The sequence below is a fragment of the Prinia subflava genome, chromosome 4, assembly GCF_021018805.1.
Source record: "Prinia subflava isolate CZ2003 ecotype Zambia chromosome 4, Cam_Psub_1.2, whole genome shotgun sequence".
Classification (NCBI taxonomy): Eukaryota; Metazoa; Chordata; class Aves; order Passeriformes; family Cisticolidae; genus Prinia; species Prinia subflava.
Window position 1 is genome coordinate 21,090,150 of NC_086250.1, and position 20,297 is coordinate 21,110,446.

The window sequence follows — 20,297 nt, forward strand, 5'->3', positions numbered from 1 at the left end:
AGTAGATATGATTACTGTGAGACAGAGCAAAGGACTGACTCAGAGATGCTGAATATCCTGCACCATTTGAGTAATAAGCAAGCTCAGGAAGAAACAGAACTGAGGCAGCTGTCTCAAAGAAAGGATCTTGGGCACCTTTAAGATCATATAGGAGCAGAAGAGCTTATCTTACAATTTAGACACATACAAAAAAAAAATCCCCAAAAAACAGAGAAAAAGTAGTCATATGGCTGTGGAATAATGTCAGTGGTAACAACTGGCTTCTGACTGTCATAAAATAATACAAATACAGGTCAGGAGAGACAAGAGGTCCTTCATGCTCAGAGACAGCACAGAGCATGTTTAGACAAACATCCATCAGGAATTGCCTAACTTGTTATTACAGACTCCTAGAAACTGCAACTCTGATCCTCTAAATAACCCTTCTACTTCTTCACTACACTGAATCAGAAAATGTTGGTTTACTCCATAATATCCAACTTAAGCCTTTCTGGATACCAATTAAGCTGTCTTCAAAGGACATAGTAAATAATCAATCTCCATCCTCCATAATTTTGACTCTGTCTTTTTTAAAAGAAAGAACAAGCTTGGTATTTTCCTACTATGTCAGGCTCTCTGAAGCTCCTTTTCTTGTTCCCTGGACATTTTTCCAGATTTCACCTGTGTACGTCCTGAAGTGCCTAAAAGTAAGTACGGTGCTCCACTTGCTGTACTAAACTGCAAAGAATAACTGTTTTCTGCAGTTACTTGACACACCTGGAAATGCATTCCAGGTTTTCAAGATCACAAAAACCAGCACCACATACTCAGTTTGTTATCTCCTATTACCCCAGATCTTTCCTTGGATATTAGTGCTTAGCCAGTTAGTCTCCATTTTATATTGCATATACAGTTCCTTTTGTTAGTACAGCCTGGTTTTGTTTAATTCCACATTGTTGGATTACAGGGCATTTCTGCAGTTACTGTGATCTTTCCAACTTCTAATCCTACATTCTAAAGGCTGCCAGCCCCTGCACATACATATGTTCAGTCACTGTTTTATTACCCTCAATTTTGATGAGCAGTAAGAGAACAGCAGAGCAGCCACGCCAGACCATGTTAAGACTCCAGATCAGTCACACACACAAAAAACCCCATGATATAATTGCTCCACATATGGTTTTCCAATGAGGCATTCAGCCCCTTTTTAATTTCACCTTTCATTTGTCTAGTTTATGTAAAGGTCATCTGGGACTATGTCCAAAGCCAGTAGCTTTCTCTGTCTGCCAGGCCTGCTGCCATGTCAAATGAAAAACCTAAATTGATCTGACATGATCAGCCCTTAAAAATTAGCAATGTATGTCTGCTGTTGACTTAATTTCCTTTAGTAAAGGATCTGACCATAAGCATCTGATCTTTTTCAGCATTCTGTAACTACACTGACCAATTGAATTTCTTGGGATCTCTAGCCATCTTCAAAAAAAATAAAGTGCAAGAATAGTATTTATTCACATGCACCCTCTTCATTCACTTGAAAGCTGTGAAATTCCATGATGGGCAGAATGCATATTGGAGAAAACCCACCACTGCAGCACAGGCTCTGCGTGCACAAGACCATCTTTGGCAGTGCCCTCTGAGCAGCAGCAGTGCTGGGCAGCACCCTTCCCTCTGGAAGAAACCAGCCCGGGCCAGGAGCCTGCTTGAGCCAGGAAAGTCTACTGAGTGCCTGCTTAGGCTCCCCTCTAAAAGTCTATTATGAGCACTCCTTCTCCAACACTCCTCCTGCATGTTGCCTCTGCTCACAGATCAAAGACTTTTGTGGAAACCTTTTCCACCGTGACTCTCCAATGAACCAAACGCCAGCACAGGTCGCACGAAGGGGCTGCCCTCTCCCCATCCCTCTAAACACCGTTTCCCTGGCCCAAAAGAGCCGTTCCAGAAACACCGATGACAAGTCACCCCCAATCGCTTGCGGGACGCCAGAGGCCAAGTCCCCTGCTGTTGGCTGTGCTGTTCCTGGCAGCGAGCTGCGCCGTGCGGGGCAGCGCCGGGCGGCGCGCCCGGGAGGCGGGCGGGGCGGGGCGCGCTGGCCGTGTGCCGGCTGCCCTCTCCCGGCAGCCCAGCGCCACGGCGCGGCGCGGCGCGGCACGGCCCGGCGGCCAGAGCCCAGGCTCCCAAGAGCACGGGCTGTCCGTCAGCATTGCGCAGCGGCATCTCTGGGTACCTAGAAATAACAGCTGCATAGGTATTATTCGAAGAGTTAAAAAAAAAAAAATCTATAGATATAGATATCTAGCTATATAGATATATGCCGAGGATCCCAAGTCCCCCTCACCCGAGAGCTTTAAAACCACCCCAGTTTCAAGCTAGTAATGTACGGAAGAACTTTTCTCCCATTAAAAAAAAAAATCTAACGCAGGGACTTGTTGCCACAGGATGCTGTGGATGCTAAAGGCTTAGACAGGCTCCGAAACCATTTAGAGAAATTCAATAAAGAAAATAAATCCATCACAGGTGACTTTAAAAAAAGAATAAAAATCTATAGCCAGGAAATCTCAAAGCCACAGGATTGCTTCAAGAGCAGAGCAGAGGGGAAGTATCACCGAATCTTGGCGCTGGTCCCTCTGTTTTAAGTACTTGCTATTAGACACTGTCAAAGCCAGAACTCTGGAAGGCAGAGACCTTCTGTCTGACCTGAAATAGCTGCTTTCATCCCCTCAATAGGATATCATAGCTATCAACAGGCTGTTTTCTCTGCGCTATTTGGTTTTAGTCCTAGAACAGATCCAGACTATTTCTAACACACATGCCACACTCTGGCATAATCATTCAGAAGGGAAAATCTAAACAAGATGCTGTCCCTCTTGCCAAAGGAACTGAGGGGCTTGGGAATCTCCAAGATAGATCTGGAGTAACACTCATATGGTCATCACAGGAGAAAAAGTGGTCTCCTGGTACTCTCCCAAGGCTGACTCAAATCTCCTCTCTTTAACCCTTAAGCACAGATGAGAAATTGTTGAATCAGAGGACTCAGACATGAAAGGAATTTGTATTACATCATCCAAGCCCATTTCCTGTCAACGCCTTACAATCCCAGAGCTCTGGTCGGACTATTCATCAGCAAGATATTTGTTACTTCCCTTGAGAAGCTGTTTATAGGACTTCAGGACCTTACTATGAGAAAGTCTTCCCATGTGTCTGAATAAGGCGCACTCCTTAGATATTTCTTCTCTAACAACCTTTTTTCCTCATGGTTACTTTATCATCTTTTGTTATTGATTAGCAGAAAGACATGCACTGGCATGGAATTCACTGGATATGTTTATGGAAGGTATTCAGGGCTCTGTATGGAAAGGATTCCTTGCCTTGTATTCAGAGATTAGAAAGGCAGCAGACATGAGGGAAAAAGGGAATACATATACAGCCAGAGCTATCTATTGCTAGACTCATGTCAACTGCAAGACATTGTGCTTCCTGTGTTATTTAAGGGGTTTGATGTTTGGAAATCAGCTAAACAAAGTAAAGGAGAGATTTCAGGGAATGTGCCAATATAAGCACAGAGACTTAGTTCAGAGTGAAATTTCAGAAAGGAGGTTTATAACAAGCCAGGTTATTTGGTGGTTTATTTCTTACTTTCTTTTTTTTTTTTTTTTTTTTTTTTATTAATCCCACTTATTGTATCATTCCTGCAGCTTCCTAGGGATATAGTCTGGGCTTGAGAAAATAAGGAACCACCTCATCATGCTTCAAGTGATCTAGCAAGTACCTGACCAAGACAGTTCTGGATTCAGGGGTGATGTATCAGCAGATTAGACTCAGGGGATCTTGCTTTTCCAACTCATCCTTAATTGTTTAAACTTCAATCTGTAACCAACTCCTGCTTCAGTTTTTTAAACATTCTGTTCTTTATTTTCCTTCTCACATATCACAATTTACATTGTTTTAACCTAACTCTCTTCACTCTCTCAATGTGTTTTTACCTTCTGGATGCACCGAGAGTTTTAAGTAGCATTGGATGCAATCTGGTAAAGGACTTCTCAAGTTCCTTCCCTCCTGCAGTGTTAAATGGCTTTCTGTAAGCACATCTGAACGGGCCCAAACTCTTCATAGCTTTGTGAAGCAGTAACATCCCAGCAGTTCTCCCACCACACACTCTTGAACCCCTTTGTGTGCAGCTACCTCACAGATGCTTCTCACCTCCTGAATACATTGGACATTTTTGCTGAGACTACATTCTCTGAAATGAAGCTTGTTATTTTCTACGGGACACTGCAGTTAGGTCAGTAATAGAATATCCCTTCAGTCCTGTCTAGTACAGTGTGGAAACATTCCATTGCTTGCCTAAAGAGAGGCTGTAGGAGTCAGGATGCAGGAGATTTGGCAGATTTATCCTAATCCACCTGATTTTAAACATAAGGAAAGTGCTTAGAGCAGTTTCCCCTCCTTAGCTTTGTCTCATCCCAAATTTTGTGTTGATTGCTTTCAAGCCAAGAGGGACTCCTCAAAAGTACCAGGAACACTGAGCCTGGTCTTCTCCATTTTATATGGAGGATCTCGGAAGTTTAATGATCTTTGTGCTTCCCATTTCCTCAAACAGCATGGTATTAAAACTTGATTTGAGCCTCTCTAGAATCTCCCTCTGCCTCTGAGTTTAAGAATTTGTATTAAATACACTTTTTAAATGAGGTGTGTAAGCAACAAACAACCCAAAAACACACAAACCATGCTCCTTTCTAGCTCCTGAATAACTTAACACTTCCACTGCCACCATCTCACAGGTTCCAGAGCCACATAACATACACACTGGAGGGTTTATTCTCATGGTCTGTTACGAGGAAGAAAACAAATTAAAAACTACAACTTTTCAGGAAGACTTAGATTTGAACTTTGAGACAGGGAGTCTTTGTTACAAAACTGACCAAGCAGGGCACTAGAGAGACTGTGGTTGGTACTATCATGGTACAAATGAAAACAAACAAGTGACCAAGCCATTTTCCTCCAAGACGACATTTTTATTTGCTTCATGGAAAGAGCTGTTGGTACTAAATCATGAGATTTTTTGGATGGGTATCCTAATCAATCCTGGGCCACTTAGCTGCTAATCAAGTTGTGGCAATATTCCCAAATTCACACTTCATCCACATAATGGAGAAGATGAAGATAGGTGAAGGAGTCTCAGACCACAGATGAGAGAGGACAGGTTTCCCCCTCTGCACTCTGTGTCAAGATCCCTGCTGCTTGCTGCCAAGAGACCACCAATGAGCAGCAGTGCCTCTGTGTAGCCAGCTCCAACAGGAAGCCCGGAGACCTGCTGTTCTGCCTCCCCATGGGAGCTCTCACACACCCTTCACATCTCAGGATGAAGGTCTTCCTTGCCAAACTCCCCACATCAGAAGGGACTGGGCAAAGAAAACAAATAGGGAGGAAAAAAGCAACGGGGAGGCTTCCTGTTCTCACAGGCTGCCACCACTACTGTTCAGTTTCCCCTCACCAGCCTGTGGCCCCAGGGAAGGCAGTGCACACATCCGCTTGGAGCCTGCGATGCCCCGTCAGATATTCCAATGCAGCAAGTGAGTAAAGACCCAGGGGAAAACGCTGACAATTGGAGAGGATTTAACAGCATTTCACCTTAAGCTTGAACTCAAAACTGAGAGGATACTGATAAAGCTGTTCCTAGCAGTTGCCATAGGCACCCACTACCTTGGACTGCAGCCTCATCTACATACAGGAGAACACCAGGTCAGGCCTAGTGAGTGCTCAGATGGAAAACCAGCCATCGAAATTAAGCTGTTGAAGGAAGTGTCACTTGTGATAGGTTATATTTCCACCACATTAGCACCAAGCCAATGGTCTGGTTTGATATAAGAATTGTACTTAGGAAGTACAAGCTTTTAAAAAAGAGGCTTCAAACCAGTATCCAAACCCACTGTGTTAGCTGAGGATTACTTTCCTTAACAGAAGAGATATAATAGCTCTAACATCCTGACCCAGTTCTGGTGTATGCAATTACCTCCTGCTTCCATAAACTCTCTCTCCTCCTCTCTTCCCTTCAGTGGCAGCTAAACAAGGTGTTCTTGCTCATTTTGCTTCCTGTTGAGGAACAAAATTATTCTGTGCAGCTGCCAAATTCTGCCACAGAAGTGCCAATATTCGGCACTCTAACAAATCTCAGATATCATGTCTAATACCTTTGGACATAAAAAGCAATAGAGCAATATGATATAGGCCTTGGCTATATATAAAATGAGCTGGCACAGTCAGCATAGAACAGCCTTCAGGAAGAAGAATATGTATTCTTGATGAGTTTGTCTGTATGTAAAAGCTGTATCAGTATAGCTGTACCAGTCATTTATCATGTCGAGACCAAGTCAAAGTACCTCAGAACTGTTTGTCACAGCTTGGGAAGTGAAGCAAGGAAGTCTTGGTTCACTGCAATTTAGGCAGGCGCTTGGATTACAAAAAAAAAGAAATACCATTTTGTTGGCAGACCTAATAGAGAGATAAAAAACCTGAATAGTCCCCAGGGAATAAGCCCTCCTCACCAAAAGACTTGGTTCTCATCTCAGTTAGCAATGTTACACTATGTTACACCAATGTTCCCTCTTTTTCCCTTTACTATGGGCTTTGTCCCTGCCATCAGCCTATCTCTGGGAAAAGAAAGGGTTTCCTGCCATTCCTGAATGTGCATTAGGCATCCACAGAGCAAACCTTGAATTCTGAGAATAGTCCCTAAGAGTTCTTCAGCTCCTTACAGGACTGTAACACAGACCCAGTAGTGCAACACTTCAGCAACAGAAAGCCTCTTTTTAGGCAAACCTATACAATAATTATTTAGCACACATGCTCCCCAGGTCCTATCATCACAGAAAGTCCAGCAAGGAAGCACTCTGGCAGGGCAAGTGAGGAACAAGGGGGCTGTATAATCATCCAGAGCTCTAAGAGCCTCAACATGAACTCCTTCTCATTTCTTTCAGTACTGCTACCCAGGCACGATGACAACAGAATGCTTAAATACTTGGGAAAAGATACAAAATAAACTCCGTTCTGGAGACCTAAGCATTCCCAAATGGTCAAAGTGAGAACTCAAACCAATCACATATTTCCACTGGCAGGAATAAAAACTCCAATAATCTGGAACATCTGGGTATGATTTAACCACTAGAGGGTGTAAAAAGAGCACAATGAAAGGTTTGCAGCCAGCAATTAACAGGATTCAGAGCCTGAAGGATCGAAAAAGGCATTCAAACAAGTGAAAGAGTAGGATGCTACATAAAGTGAAAGAAAGGGCTAGTCAGAATCTGACTATTGTGGTCACAGGATGAAAAGCCCTAAAAATAAGCTCTGCTTTGCTACTTCTCCTTAAGAAAACTGTGGGGAAAAAACCACAGTACAAGTACTTACAGTAAAGATGTACAGTGGAGAAGAGCATGATACACTGATTTACCCTCACCACCATCAAATCCAGCTCCTAATTTGAGGAAATCCAACACAACTGCTCCTGTATCTCATAATTACTTTGTTACAGGGTGAGGACCCCTACACACTCTCCCCACACCACTTCCTCCTTTCCCAGTGCAAAAAGGCAGGTGATGGATTAGCCATCGCTGGTTCTCCCACACCAGCCCCAGCCTGTGGCAACAGAAGTCTTTTTCTGCTGCTATCAAGTTAGAGGCTCGCAATCAGATTAGCTAAAAGCCTTGAAACCTCATTAGTGAAAACCAGATCTGAATTTAAGCTGCTTCAGGGACACAAGCAAGACAGAAGGACAAATACTTATTACAAATCGAAATGTTGTAGAGAGCAAGGAGAAAAAAAAACCAAAAAACAGCCAAAAATATTTTTAGAAGCATTTGCTAAATGAAAACACACAAGTCAAACTGCATCTGTTTGTCCTCCAAGACAATTCCATAAAGCTGTCTGCCATTTGAAATACATACACACACTTGCTAACATTCATTACTCCCTGTCCTCACCCATACAGAGCTCCCCAGGGCTAACCAGGCTGTAATTCTCATTTCACATACTGGCTGTAGTACAGCCTCCCATGCCCATCTATGCTGTTCTGCCAGCAATTGCAGTTCTGGACTTTCAAATCAGAAGAATTCTTAGGGGATGAGAAAGAGGAAACCTGTGAAGTAGGATGTACTAGTAGGTATCAAAACAACCTAAAGCAACCTAAATGGGTAGGTAAAGTGAAGCACCAAAATAGGGTACAGAAGGTGCTACCAGAATGGGAAAACCAAAAGCAGATATGAACCACTTTAAGGATGACTGGCTCTGCCTCACAACCTAGCTTATCTCACTTAGCTTGGACAGAGTAGGAACACAATTCTCACAGCATCCCAGTGTGTAGAATTTATTTATGCTAGTTAGCAGTTTAATATATCCCAGAAGACATTCTGAATAATTTCCTCCTATAAACTCATACACACATACCAAGCACCAAAGATTTAAGCTCTTCAGTTGCTGAGGCTGCACTATGCTGCACTTCCTTTATAAAAACATCTCCCATTAAGCTGCTATTATATATACCCAGACCTCATCAATAGATGATGAAAATCACTTTCTTTATATAGCAGTACCTGAGAGTATTAAAGAATTTGATTTTAGTTTTGTTATTTGCTCATTACTGAAATGTGCTGCATTATTGATTTTCCATGCATATTAATTTCCTGCTACACTGGTTCATACTCTGCTTTGCAGTAGCACTGCAGAACACTGAGAAAAACTTCGTTCGAAGAAGGGAGATTTAATGTGTGACAGTCGTATTTTACAACCATTAAATTTCATTTGTTCCAAAGCATCTCCTCCTTCTATCGTACAAATTCATCAACTAGGATTTCTCAGTCTTCTGTCAGAAGGCAAGAGAATGCTTACAGATGCAGTGCACTGAAGGGTGTAATTTTTACTGCTGTAGGAGAGCATCCTCAATAAGAGCAAGGGGCAGGGGCCCTGCAGGACTTAAAAGGAATGCAAGACAAGTTCACAGATATTAGAAACAACCCAAAAGGACGTGCCATTCCCTACTCCACCAGCAAAGCAGACTCTCACAAAAACTCAGTGTTGTTTTGCTCCTCAAATGCCAAAATTACAGCAGTAAGTATAAAACAGGGCGAAGCATGTACTGGCACTGAACATCTACATTCATTAACACTAAGGAGATATAGTGAGAGCTTAGGACAGGGATTCTAAGCCATGACATTTTTAAGAATCAAGAATTTCCTGACCTGTTGGTAATGTGGATAATATTTAACCCCCCACCAGGCACCTTGCCACATACTGCTGGAAGCCATAAAAATCCATTCAATTAATCATGTCTTCACAAACAATCCACAGTAGAACAAAACTATTTCCACTCCATAACACAACAGCCAGGAAGCTGTCAGACAAAACACCCCTAAGTGTACAGAGATGCACAGACACACGCATTTACTGCAATCAGACACTTACTTGATTGTCTCTTGCTGGATATCCATGATAACCTGAAGTCAGAGGCTCGTTCTGCAAGACAAGAGAAAACAAAGAGTGAATGTAGGAGTTACAAGGAATAAAAAGCAAGGAAATACAGGTCTGTCTTAACTCAGCCAAAGACAAGAACCTGCATGAAATGGGGGAAGAATGAGTATTCTGCCAACTTCCTTTTTCCATGTAAGCCAATATACCTAAAATTTATTTTAATCTGAACATGCCAAATTGTGCAGAAGAAAAAAAAACAAAGCCATAGAATATGCATAAACAAATCCTGCTCAACCCTCTGTAATATCAGTTATGCATAATTTTGATCCTTTTCAAAAAAATTTTGATATGCAAACACATCTACTATCATGAAAACTGACCATAAAATTACAGAAGCTATTGTGCACCTCGCCCAGTCTTGAAGAAATGTTTCCCTAAAAATTAGCTGTAAATGTGTCATTTTTTTCCTTTTCAAAGCTATATTAATAGTTTAATATGAACTTAAAAGGCAGTCTATGTAACTTCAAATACCCCAGTAAGCCTGTGCAATATCTCAACACTCCCAAGAGGAAATCAATCCTCTAGGCCTTATTTCTTCAGCCCAGAAGGGACCCTTAGCCTACACATTTTGTGTTATTGGCAGCTCCATCATCCTGCTCTGCAGAAATATATAAACCTCCAATACTTCTGGAATTTCTCCATGAAATTCCCAGACCTACCTCTATTTTAGCAGTGCAGTGGGGATTAAGATAACATAATACTTCCTAAATGCTTATTTCTGTTTCTTAATTTATTTTTGGTTCCTCTCCCACCAACACATCCTCTTTGAAACGGGGAAAGGGCACTCACATGCCTCAGGCATGCATCTTTCTGTCTGGGCAGAGGATAAACTAAACTAGACAAAGTCTGTATCAATTCCACCCTGGTACTCCTGTGCATTCACAAGCAACTCCCAGCAGAACACTAGGAGGAAGAAGAAAAGAAACAGCCACCCTCCATAATCACTTTTTAAGTCTATCTCCTGTTATGACTTACGAGGAGGAACTCTTGAGTCCACCCTGCACTTTCTCCAGCAGCTCTTGGGGAAGGAGAGGAGGGAGAGAGAGGCCCTGACAAAACACCGCAAAACAATCTCAAATTGTCAAAAGCAAATACATTATGGGCATGAAGCTGATTGAGATGTACAATCACTGTCAGGAAAGAAGTTTTGTTGAGATGTTTTAGGTTTTGTGCTGGGACATATGAGTGAAAGGCTAGCTCCTACCAGAGAGAGGTCCACTACCCTACACAGGGCATGTGGCCATTGGCACAATTTCACAGCTTACCCAAAAGGCTTTAACATAATTCCTGCTGAAAAGCAAGGTGCTAATATTTCGGTGCAGAGACTAGTAATGCTATTTAAAGTTTGTATCCATCCTCCCTCTCTTCCTCTTTACCTCAAGCCTGCACAGGGGATTCTCTGTGGAAACCTGCCAGGAAACATTTGACCTCTCCTCAAGCTCTCGTGCTACAGTAGCATGCACAGTATGAAAGCTTCAAGGACAAAAAAAACTTTTGGCAGCCAATTTTTGGGGATTAACAGTAATTAATTAGGCTGGCCACCGTGTGAGTACATTCTCAAATACTAAAGCCAGAAAGCAGGTTAAGCACAAAACATGACAAACAATTCAGAAACAGAAGAAAAGACAGAGAAGTTGAAAAAAGCAAATGGAGACAATCAACTACAGCACCACTCAAAGCTTTTGAGTTTTAACTATGAACTTCAGTAAGAACAAACAAACAACACCACAATGAAAACACACAGTCTTTTTCTCCCCCAATCTAAGTACACCTTATAAGCACTGTGATTGTTTATCCCACTAACTACAGTTTACCAATGTATGTCTAAATACCATAAACATGCACCCTGTATCAGGAGAGATGTCTTCTCCTGAAAGATTATTCCAGGCATGCTTTTAACAGCACTTATACACACACCTGAAAGGGCAGCATCTCAGACAAGTTCCTGCGCAAGTCTCTCTCAACACCCTGAAAACCAGAAAGATTTTCACACAGGGAATGAAGAATTAATAGACCAGTTGCCCTTACAGATACTAAAGATAAGGGCAGTGAATGCAAGCTGAAAATTATAATAAAGAAAGGAAAATGAAATTGTTATTTTCAGGATGATGTTCTTCGCATAAGGGACAATAAGAGGGACTGTCATCCCGAGGCTGTGGCAGAAAAGTGACAGAACTGAACTTTGTGACATTTCCTGAAATCAAAGAACCTGGGTGCCAAGAAACCACATCTAGAAACAGAACAGTTTCAAAAGTAGACTCAAATCACTAAAGTGAAGAGAAAGATGATTACAGAGATCTGAGGGTAGTCCACAATACGTAAGAAGCCAGAAGGAAACAAAAATGGAATGGAGGGGAAAATGTCACAGATCCCACAATCTCCACTTTGCTTTTTGGAAGACAAACCTCACAGAATGCACACTAAAAATGTCTGAAGGATATGGTTGCATCAGGAGGTAAAAGAAGAGGTGAAAGAGTTCCGAGTGAGAAAGTGAGAGTTCCAAGATAGCAGAGGTTAGAATGAGGGCAGCAGCTGGAGCATTAAGGTCACAAAAAGGCCAAAGATATCTCTTTGCCTTTCATACAGCAATGCTACCACCAAGTACTGGACTCTTCGCAAAATCCCCGCTGTGCGTATCATTGCTCTAATTGAACTTAACTCTCCAAGAGAAGGCCGGAAGTGCCTAGGGAAACCATCTCCTGCCAATAATCTCCAGTGCTGGCAATTTTACAGGTCACTAATGGTGAATCTGGGGCCTGCTGCATGATTATTCCATACAGAGTTCGCTTTTGTTGAAAACTAAACAGAGCAAGAAGTGAAAGCGTTAAACTCCTGCAACTGGAACAGCACAGTCCAGCAACATCCAGACAGAAAACCCCTGCTAGCAGGCAATCTAAGACAGCAAGGGCTGGGTATATAGCTCAATCTCCTCCTCTGACCGCACAAAACAAAACTAATCTCACAAAATGGAAGTGAAAAAGAGAGAGGAAAGGTTTGACACAGATAAGTACCACAAACATAGAGGGATCTTGCCTTCTGGCAGCAGCCTGATGGGAGAGGGAATCCCCAAATAACTCCATCACTTTTGCACAGCTCCCTCCTGCCAATTACATTCTCTTCTGATGCCAGTATGCAACCAGACATTCATAAAGAAATTGAGTTAGGTAGCACTAGCCTGCAAAATCAAATCAAACTGCCACTGGGATGTTTCATTACTTTGTTTACCATTGAAAGGCACTTCTCAGGCACTTGCAATTTGCTTTAGAGTACGGAGAATAAAACTGGAAGCTAATACCATAAATCAGCTTTCTGCAACACATACTGGGGTTTTACTCAACCATATGGATGATCTTACACACGGGCTTCCACACTTCCATAGGATGTGTGACCATTGTGGCTGTACCCCAGTGACAGCCTCTGTGCAGGCCAACTAGATTTGACAGGATAAAAGTCACAATTCAGTCAAATCTACTAAGTCTTTACCATCCCTTTATTTCAAAGTTTTCCTATTCTTTCATTTCCCAGCCTTGCTAACACAAGACCTTTTCCACTGGCAATTGCAATAGTAAGGTCTGCCACAAACTGCAAGTCACAGCTACTGCCTCAGAAGACAAACTCAACACAGTCATTTGCAGATGACTGAAGTGCAAAGTAGATGCTCCTGCCTGAGCAGAACAGCCAGGCTTTGGAGTTTTTGATACCTCTCAACTCGTCAAATTTTAAGAGCTGCTGATTTAGACATATCTTAAAAACATAAGGAACTGCCAATAAACCAAGATGCCATTAAGAAATTATCATCTCTGCAGGTGGCACTAATTTAGGCCTCAAAGTAGTGGAATAAAGTCATTCCTTTAGGGAAAATGTTCCAGCCCTAACATATAATGGAAGGTCTGAAAGTCCTTCTACCCTTTTCTTAAAACTAAATTTTAGCTTAAAATGCAATAATGCTATTTTTGAACTCACCTGACCCCAGAATGAATCAATTTTATATCACAACTTGCGCCATTTTACCGGATGCAACAATCACTGAGGCTAGATCAGTGTTTCATGACAGCCAAATTAAACATAAAGTCTGCAGATTAAAACTTTGCACGTAGGAACCGTTAGCTTAGCAAGTTCATCCACATTTCCCTCAGCCAGAAAATCAATTCCTGCTGAATCCAAGCTTCAGCTTGAAATGCTGAGTCCTTTCCATTGCAAAGAATCTCAGAAACATGACCAAACAATCTCTTCCCTGGATCTGCAACATTCCTGCTTTCGTGACAGTACCACGAATGTAGCAACTTAATGTAATCCTTTCAAGTTCCATAATCACCTGCTGGGTTCTGAACAGCAGCAGCAAAACTCACAGGAACAGCTCATCTGTCTCTGCTCTGGCTACCCCCAAAAGCTACGGGTGGTGCAGCAGCCTGGTGACTTGGAAAGAAGTGACAAGGGAGACTCCCTGCACCAGAAAGCCAGAAACCCTTGGACTACACAGAGCCATGAAAAAAAGGCAACAAGAAATTACTTGTTCCTCCCAAAAGCAAAATGGGATTTTGAAGTGATGAGATAGCAGAAGCTACACATTTATCAGAGACTTGTACTAGACAAACAGAACCCGCTTTTTTAGAGCACAGTGAATAAGATGGTCACAATAAGAAGAAAAAAAAAGGCTGAAAACACTGGCTATGAAGTTATTAATCTGAAAGTGACAATTGTGAAAAAGTAAAGATCATGAGCCAGACAGAAATCCCAGTGCTGTTCATCACAGCTCAGTGGTTTCACCATCTTTTTTGTTTTACTTCTTATATACAGGAAAGACAGAAAATCTGTGCTAGGGAAAGGCAGGGTGGGTGAGGGGATTGTCTTGAAAAAGGCTTTTGAGTATTTAACTGTGGCAAAGCACTGCCAAAACTTTAAATCTTGCCTTGATCTTATTACCAGTTGCTATGAAAATAGGCAATTCTTTATCAGACCCTTACTTGCACAAATTATCGCATATAAACAAAAAGGAAATAACCACCTTTTTGTCCAACCATTTTTTGAATCTGATGCATTCAATCTGCCTTCTCAATTGTGTGTGCTGTCTCCTACCCCAAATTGTCTTCAAATAAAACTAATGGGAAAAGTAGCATCTAAGGGTGAATTGCCAATTATTAATGAAAAACTGAACAAAGTAGTTTTAAAATGGATTTTAATGTCACCCTTCTCCCTTGATACTTATCCTAATTTGATATACAGCTCTCGCTAATCACTCTGTGCAGCATCAATATCTGCGTCTATAGTATGGGGTGCTTCCCTTCAGCTGTCTCCACTTTCAATTAAACTTGCTTCATGGCTTTGGCTGTTTTCCACATGCACAGGCATCATCTTGCAAAGACCTTCCATTTATTTGCTTCATTGTTAGTGCCCTGACATCAACAACCTGTACAATTTGCTGGATGTAAGTAGCAGGACTTACACGTTACTTTTCACCCATTTCTCACCCACCCACCTTCCTACTCCTTCTTTTTTTTAAGCGTATTTGGGGACTATAAGCTTGAGATTTTGATTAAAGCCACCACAACAAGTACACTGCGCACCGCTGCCCTTGATGGCTAGGAAGAATGCTGGCTAGCAGAGCCCTGGCTTCTGACACCCAATGAGTGAGGGCACTTCTTGAGGAAGGGAAAAGCAGGGGTGCAGCTGCCAGCGCAGGGCTCCGGCTGTGGGGGCCCGATGCTGGCAGCCGTGGCCATGGGAGCAGAGAAGCGCCCAGGAGCTCCCTGCTCTCCAGCCCCGTAGAGGCCAGGACAGAGGCACGTCCGGCCCCTCTTCCTTCCTGGAATTCTGGCCCCGTTGCTGCAGCGACAGCAGCCTCTGCCCTAGGCCCCTCCCCACCTTGCTCCAGGCTTCTCCATATCCTAAAAATACCGTGTTTTCCGCAGGAGCCAGTACCATGTGAGATAGATGGGGCAGGAGAGCTCCCGTGCTGCCATGTCCCTGGTGCCTCAGAAGGCTCCAAGGAATGCAGCTCCCACGTGCAGCCTCTCACCCACTCCAACCCCACAGTATCAGGCGTCCTGGGTGTCCACTCCAGCCCCACAGCTCCACAAAGCTGGACATCCAGCTCTGTAGCAGGGACATGATACCCACGGGCGCAGGGAGCCCACAGCCCGCTGTGGGACCGCAGGTCTTCCGCCCGGCCATGGGGAAGGGGCAGGACCACGGCAGAGCCCAGCTGGAGGGAGGCCAGGCCTGCCAGAGACTCCCTGGGCGGGAAGCCCAGTGACACAGTAAAAGATGAAAAAGGAAAGTGATGTCAGAGTAATAAAAATAGTCTCCTGCCTTGACCAGAGTTTGAATAGTCTGGAGCAGTCAGCTAGGAAAGCCCACAAGGTGGTCAGATAGAACGGGAAAACTTTGGGATGGCTGTATATGTTGTATAGAGCCCCAGTGATGCCACCCAAACATGTCAGTGCAATTTTCTGTACTTCGAAATACATATTTTCTTAACTCCAATCTCCTGCCACTTATTTTCTGTGAAACCATATGTATACAATATAAAGAATAACTCATTGGCATAGCAGAGGTTGAGAACGGAATACAGACAAATACACATCTAACCAAACATCACAGAAAAGTTTAAATACTTTCAGGTCTCTTAAAATATTAATGATGTAACAAGTTTACAAATGCATACTCAGGCTTTAAGCTGAGAGTGTCCATATGGAGTTACAGTAGAGATGTCTAATGTTACAGAGAAGGGAGATTTTCATACACAAAAAGCACTTCCACAGCTAAAATTGAAGTATTTTACACATATTCTTTATAACAATGTTGATTCTTCCCTGACTTCTTTTTGTTTTTCCAAATGCAAAGTAGCTGTCTGGCCAGAAGCAGCCTTTCCCCCAGCTAAGTTTTTCATTTTCCAGATCAGCCAATGGATATTTTCAGCTACTCAAACAGATGAGATCTCATTAATTTGGTGTAATTTAAATGTGCAAAACATACACTTTCTTTGGACTACATATGGTAGCATCCTCATACTGCTCCACGCATAAAGAAAATACAGTCTGACTCTGCTGATCCATGACCTATACTGGCAACAATAGATCCAGTGCATGTTAAAGCCCGTGGGAATACTGTGCACTGTGTGACGTCTGTGATCCAGCAAATACAAGGACACTCTGCATGCACAGAAGTCAATAGCACAAAATATTGATTTCTCTCCTCTTTTACTAAGCAAAAGCATTTTGAAATGACAGTTCATTTTCATTTATACTCTTACTCAACAGAAACAGGAGAAGGCTCATAACAAAGCTCTAAAATCCAGCACTGGGGCACCTTTGAATGCCATAATTGTTACATGGGGCTGAGGAAGCATTTCACACATAATTTACACTAAGCCAACTCATTACAGGGCAACATGCTCATGGCATGAAAATCTGACTTGCAGGAACATGACTACAAGCTCTCACAAGGTGAAGAAGAGTACAGAGTTTTGCCTTAGTAGATGGCTTCACTGTTCTCTTTCCTTAAAAACAGGATGGAGAACACAGGAGACAACAGGGCAAGGGAGATGGCACCATAGATCCAGAATAGGAAGTCAGTTGATCACAACCTTCTTGGCTGAGTTTACAAAAAATCACAGGCGGTTTCTCAAAGGCTAAAAAGAAGCAAGAGTACTCCTACTTTGCAAACAAAATTATAGTTGTCATATTACCTTCAGAAGAAAAAAGCTGAAGCTAATTTGTCAGCTGGGTGTGAAGAGGCTGTGATATAAAATTAAATTGGTATTGCTCTAAGGGAAATTGGCACAAAAAAGAAATAGAGGCCCAACAGCACACGACTCTGACAAAATCATACTGTATACTAAGTGCTGCAGGCAAATAGGTCCAAGAGAAATTTTCTGTGCCCTGGGCACACTGGCCTGATTGCATAAGCTGCCCTATATAGTTACAGAAATTATTTTCCCAGGTTCACATTGCAAACCATCTTCCCTTTCCCAAAAGACAAAGTTTTCAAGCAGTCTAGCCAAATGCAGTTTCATCTCTGGAACACTGCAAGTGCCCACAGCCAGCTTGAGAAAGAAGTGAGGTGGGCAGGCTCATAGGCTGGAGCTGTAATGGCAAGGGGTTAAAAAGCGTGGAGGAGGGAGAAAGCAGAGGGCATGGGGCAGCCTGCCTCAGCAACCAGGACTGTTTCTGATTAAGCCTGCAGGATTGTGGAGCTGCACAGGAAGTGCTGGGGGGCTGGGGGTCTCAGAGCCGCCATCCCAAACACACTAGTCATCTTTGTGCTCCAGCAACACCATATGGAAACAGTTAGAGAGAAACAACTCCCAGGCCTTCCTTCGCAAAATAGAAAAAAAAAATCCACTCTTAAGACCATTAAGTCTAGCCTCTTCATCCCCCTCCTGGAAAGCTCCTCTCCCTGCAACAACAGGGAACAAAAGGGCATCTCTAAAAGGGAATAAACCCCCTCTTGTGCTGCTGCAAGAGCAACTTGCATAGCATGGCAGCTCCCTCTGCTTACGAGGGATGCCCCAAAGTGCCTCCCAAAGAGTGTCCAGGACACTAATTGCACCTAATATGATCAACTTGGACAGCAAGTCATTCCATGGCTAGAATATCCCCCAAATGGGAGCTGTGCACATTGAGGGATATCCTGAATTCCGGCTCTTGGAATATCCCATTTCTCTGCCATAAATCAGCACATGGATTTGAGAGAACCCACCCCAGGAGAGACAAATATTTCAGACACACACAAAAGCTTTAATTCTATTCTTAAGAGAACAGAAGGACCATGATGGAAAGCTCATCATCATGGTGATTGTTCCCCTACTGCCTCAGAGGTACTGAGGATCAGAAGGGCAGCAGAGACTGATCCAGCCATTTCAACCCCTGACAGGCTCCTTCTGATAAGGGAACAGCCTCATAGTGCCTCAGCACATGTTCTGAAGACAAAGAGGGTTTCTGTCTCCAAAGTGCCATTCACTAGTATTTTAAAAGGGAAAAGAAGAGGTCATGACTGTTGAATTTTACCAGAATAAATCCTCATGTAACAGTTTATTAGAGGGTTACTCCCCTTGCAAGGGTTGCTATCTCCACGAAGAAATAAAGCCTACTTTTACCCTTCCCTCTTTGCTTTACCTTTATTCATCTCTCCCACACATATCAGTATTTTTCAGGGTTTCTCCTCTAATTAGACACCAGAGTGCTACACATTTGCCAACAAAATTGCAGAGAAGTATCAAAACAAAATTAAAGCTAACCTTTCAGCATCCCAATTAAGCAATTCCATATGAAAAGTAATGAGTGATTCCTGCTATAACACAATGCTGTTCCACTACAGAAAACACACCTTTGTCTTTCTTTTTACATCCACCCTGTAGCTGCCTGCCATCTTCTTGCCACAGACAGGCAAAATAGGATGTGGCCACATGCCAAAGCTCTCTATAACCAGAGTTCAATTTATAAAAATAATAATAAAAAAGAAAGCCTTAAAATAACAGGTTTTCTAAGTCATTAACCAAGGACTCCTTGGAATCCACTTGTGTTATACAAACCTCCTCACTGCTCATGCAAAGCTCGTGCTAAACATGATTGTCCTGAGATATCTGCATGGTACGTGAAAAAAGAGAAATCCTGCCTAAGCTACCAGAAATACCTAGCCTAGACAAACTGCACAGGATGGCAAGCTACAGCTGATGTCCCAACCGAGGCAAATAATTTATGCAGGAGGGATGAAGCTTTTCCATGCAAGCAGTGGTCACAGCTAGAACAATGTTTAAAAAAGGAAAAAATGAACACTTATCAAAGGATCTCCTTCCCTCACAGGGGACGAACATCTCTCTGGAATAGTTTAAGTACATGCGTTGTTTCAAAATTTTAAGAAAAAGGAACAAAGAGTTGGGAGATTGCTCTGAAAAGAGAGGAAGATACAAAACAAAACACAATCCACCTGCTATGGGGGCCAAACTAGACATTTGCAATAAGTTATTATTTCCATTTCATTGCAGGGAAGCAAGGCAAGCTTCTCCGAAATCTTCTCTAAGAAAGATCATACTACTATGGAGAGCAAAATTAACCAGAGAGGTATCTGCCAGTGGTCTGAATTCTTCAGTTTGGTCCAGATGGGAATAGCTGCTGCTGCTTGTATTCCTCCCAGAAGGGACAAGAACTTTATGTATTAATGGAAAAATGAAGTGAGAGACCTCCAGCAGTCTCAGGTACTGGATATTCTTATACATCCTGTGTGTAAATACAGCCATCAACAACAACAATAAGATTCCAATTAAACCTCACCAGCTCCTATGAAGAAACTGGGCCTGTGAAAGGTGAAGACAGGTGCCAGAGAGCTTTGTGGTGGTGACTGCAGTAATAAAGTCCCAGACTGCTGAACCCCAGGAACCCGGAACACTGTAAGATCTGGGTCTGTCAAGAAGGCAGGAGACAGACACAATTCTTCCCTGCAGCATCCTACATGCCTCCAATGCATTTCTCACTTTTTACGAGCTTTAGGTTTAGTTAAAGCCCAAGAAGTCCTCAGGAACAGCATACAAACTCCTCACAGAGCCTCAGTTTCACCCTATTGTCTTTATAGATAGTATGAAGCCACTGGAAAAAGACCCACGCCCCCCTCCAGGAGGTCTCAAACCCCCAGATTGCACATTCCTGCCAGCACCACACAAAAGCATCAAAGCCCCCTCCTTTCCCCGCCTGCAAGACAGTGTAATAAACAAGGCAGTGGAACTAACCCAAACTAGTTCCTCGAACATTTGTACCCTCTGCCTCCTGACTGTTTCCCATTCCAGCCTCCTGCAGCTACAACCACAG

General features: G+C 42.8%; 1 protein-coding gene across 10 annotated transcripts in view; it reads right to left on the reverse strand.

The window, feature by feature from the left end:
- The window catches only part of RBFOX2 (RNA binding fox-1 homolog 2), a 170,516-nt gene that overhangs the window by 125,658 nt on the left and 24,561 nt on the right, over positions 1–20,297 (reverse strand). For 8 of the 10 annotated variants that reach the window (XR_010080185.1, XM_063395788.1, XM_063395789.1 and 5 more), the window contains exon 2: positions 9,430–9,480. The exons of the other annotated variants lie outside the window; for them this stretch is intronic. Coding sequence is in view for 7 of the 8 variants with exons in the window: in XM_063395788.1 (XP_063251858.1) it covers positions 9,430–9,480 (51 nt within the window). In the remaining variant the exon portion in view is untranslated. The remainder of the gene's footprint in view (positions 1–9,429; positions 9,481–20,297) is intronic. 10 annotated transcript variants of the gene reach the window in all.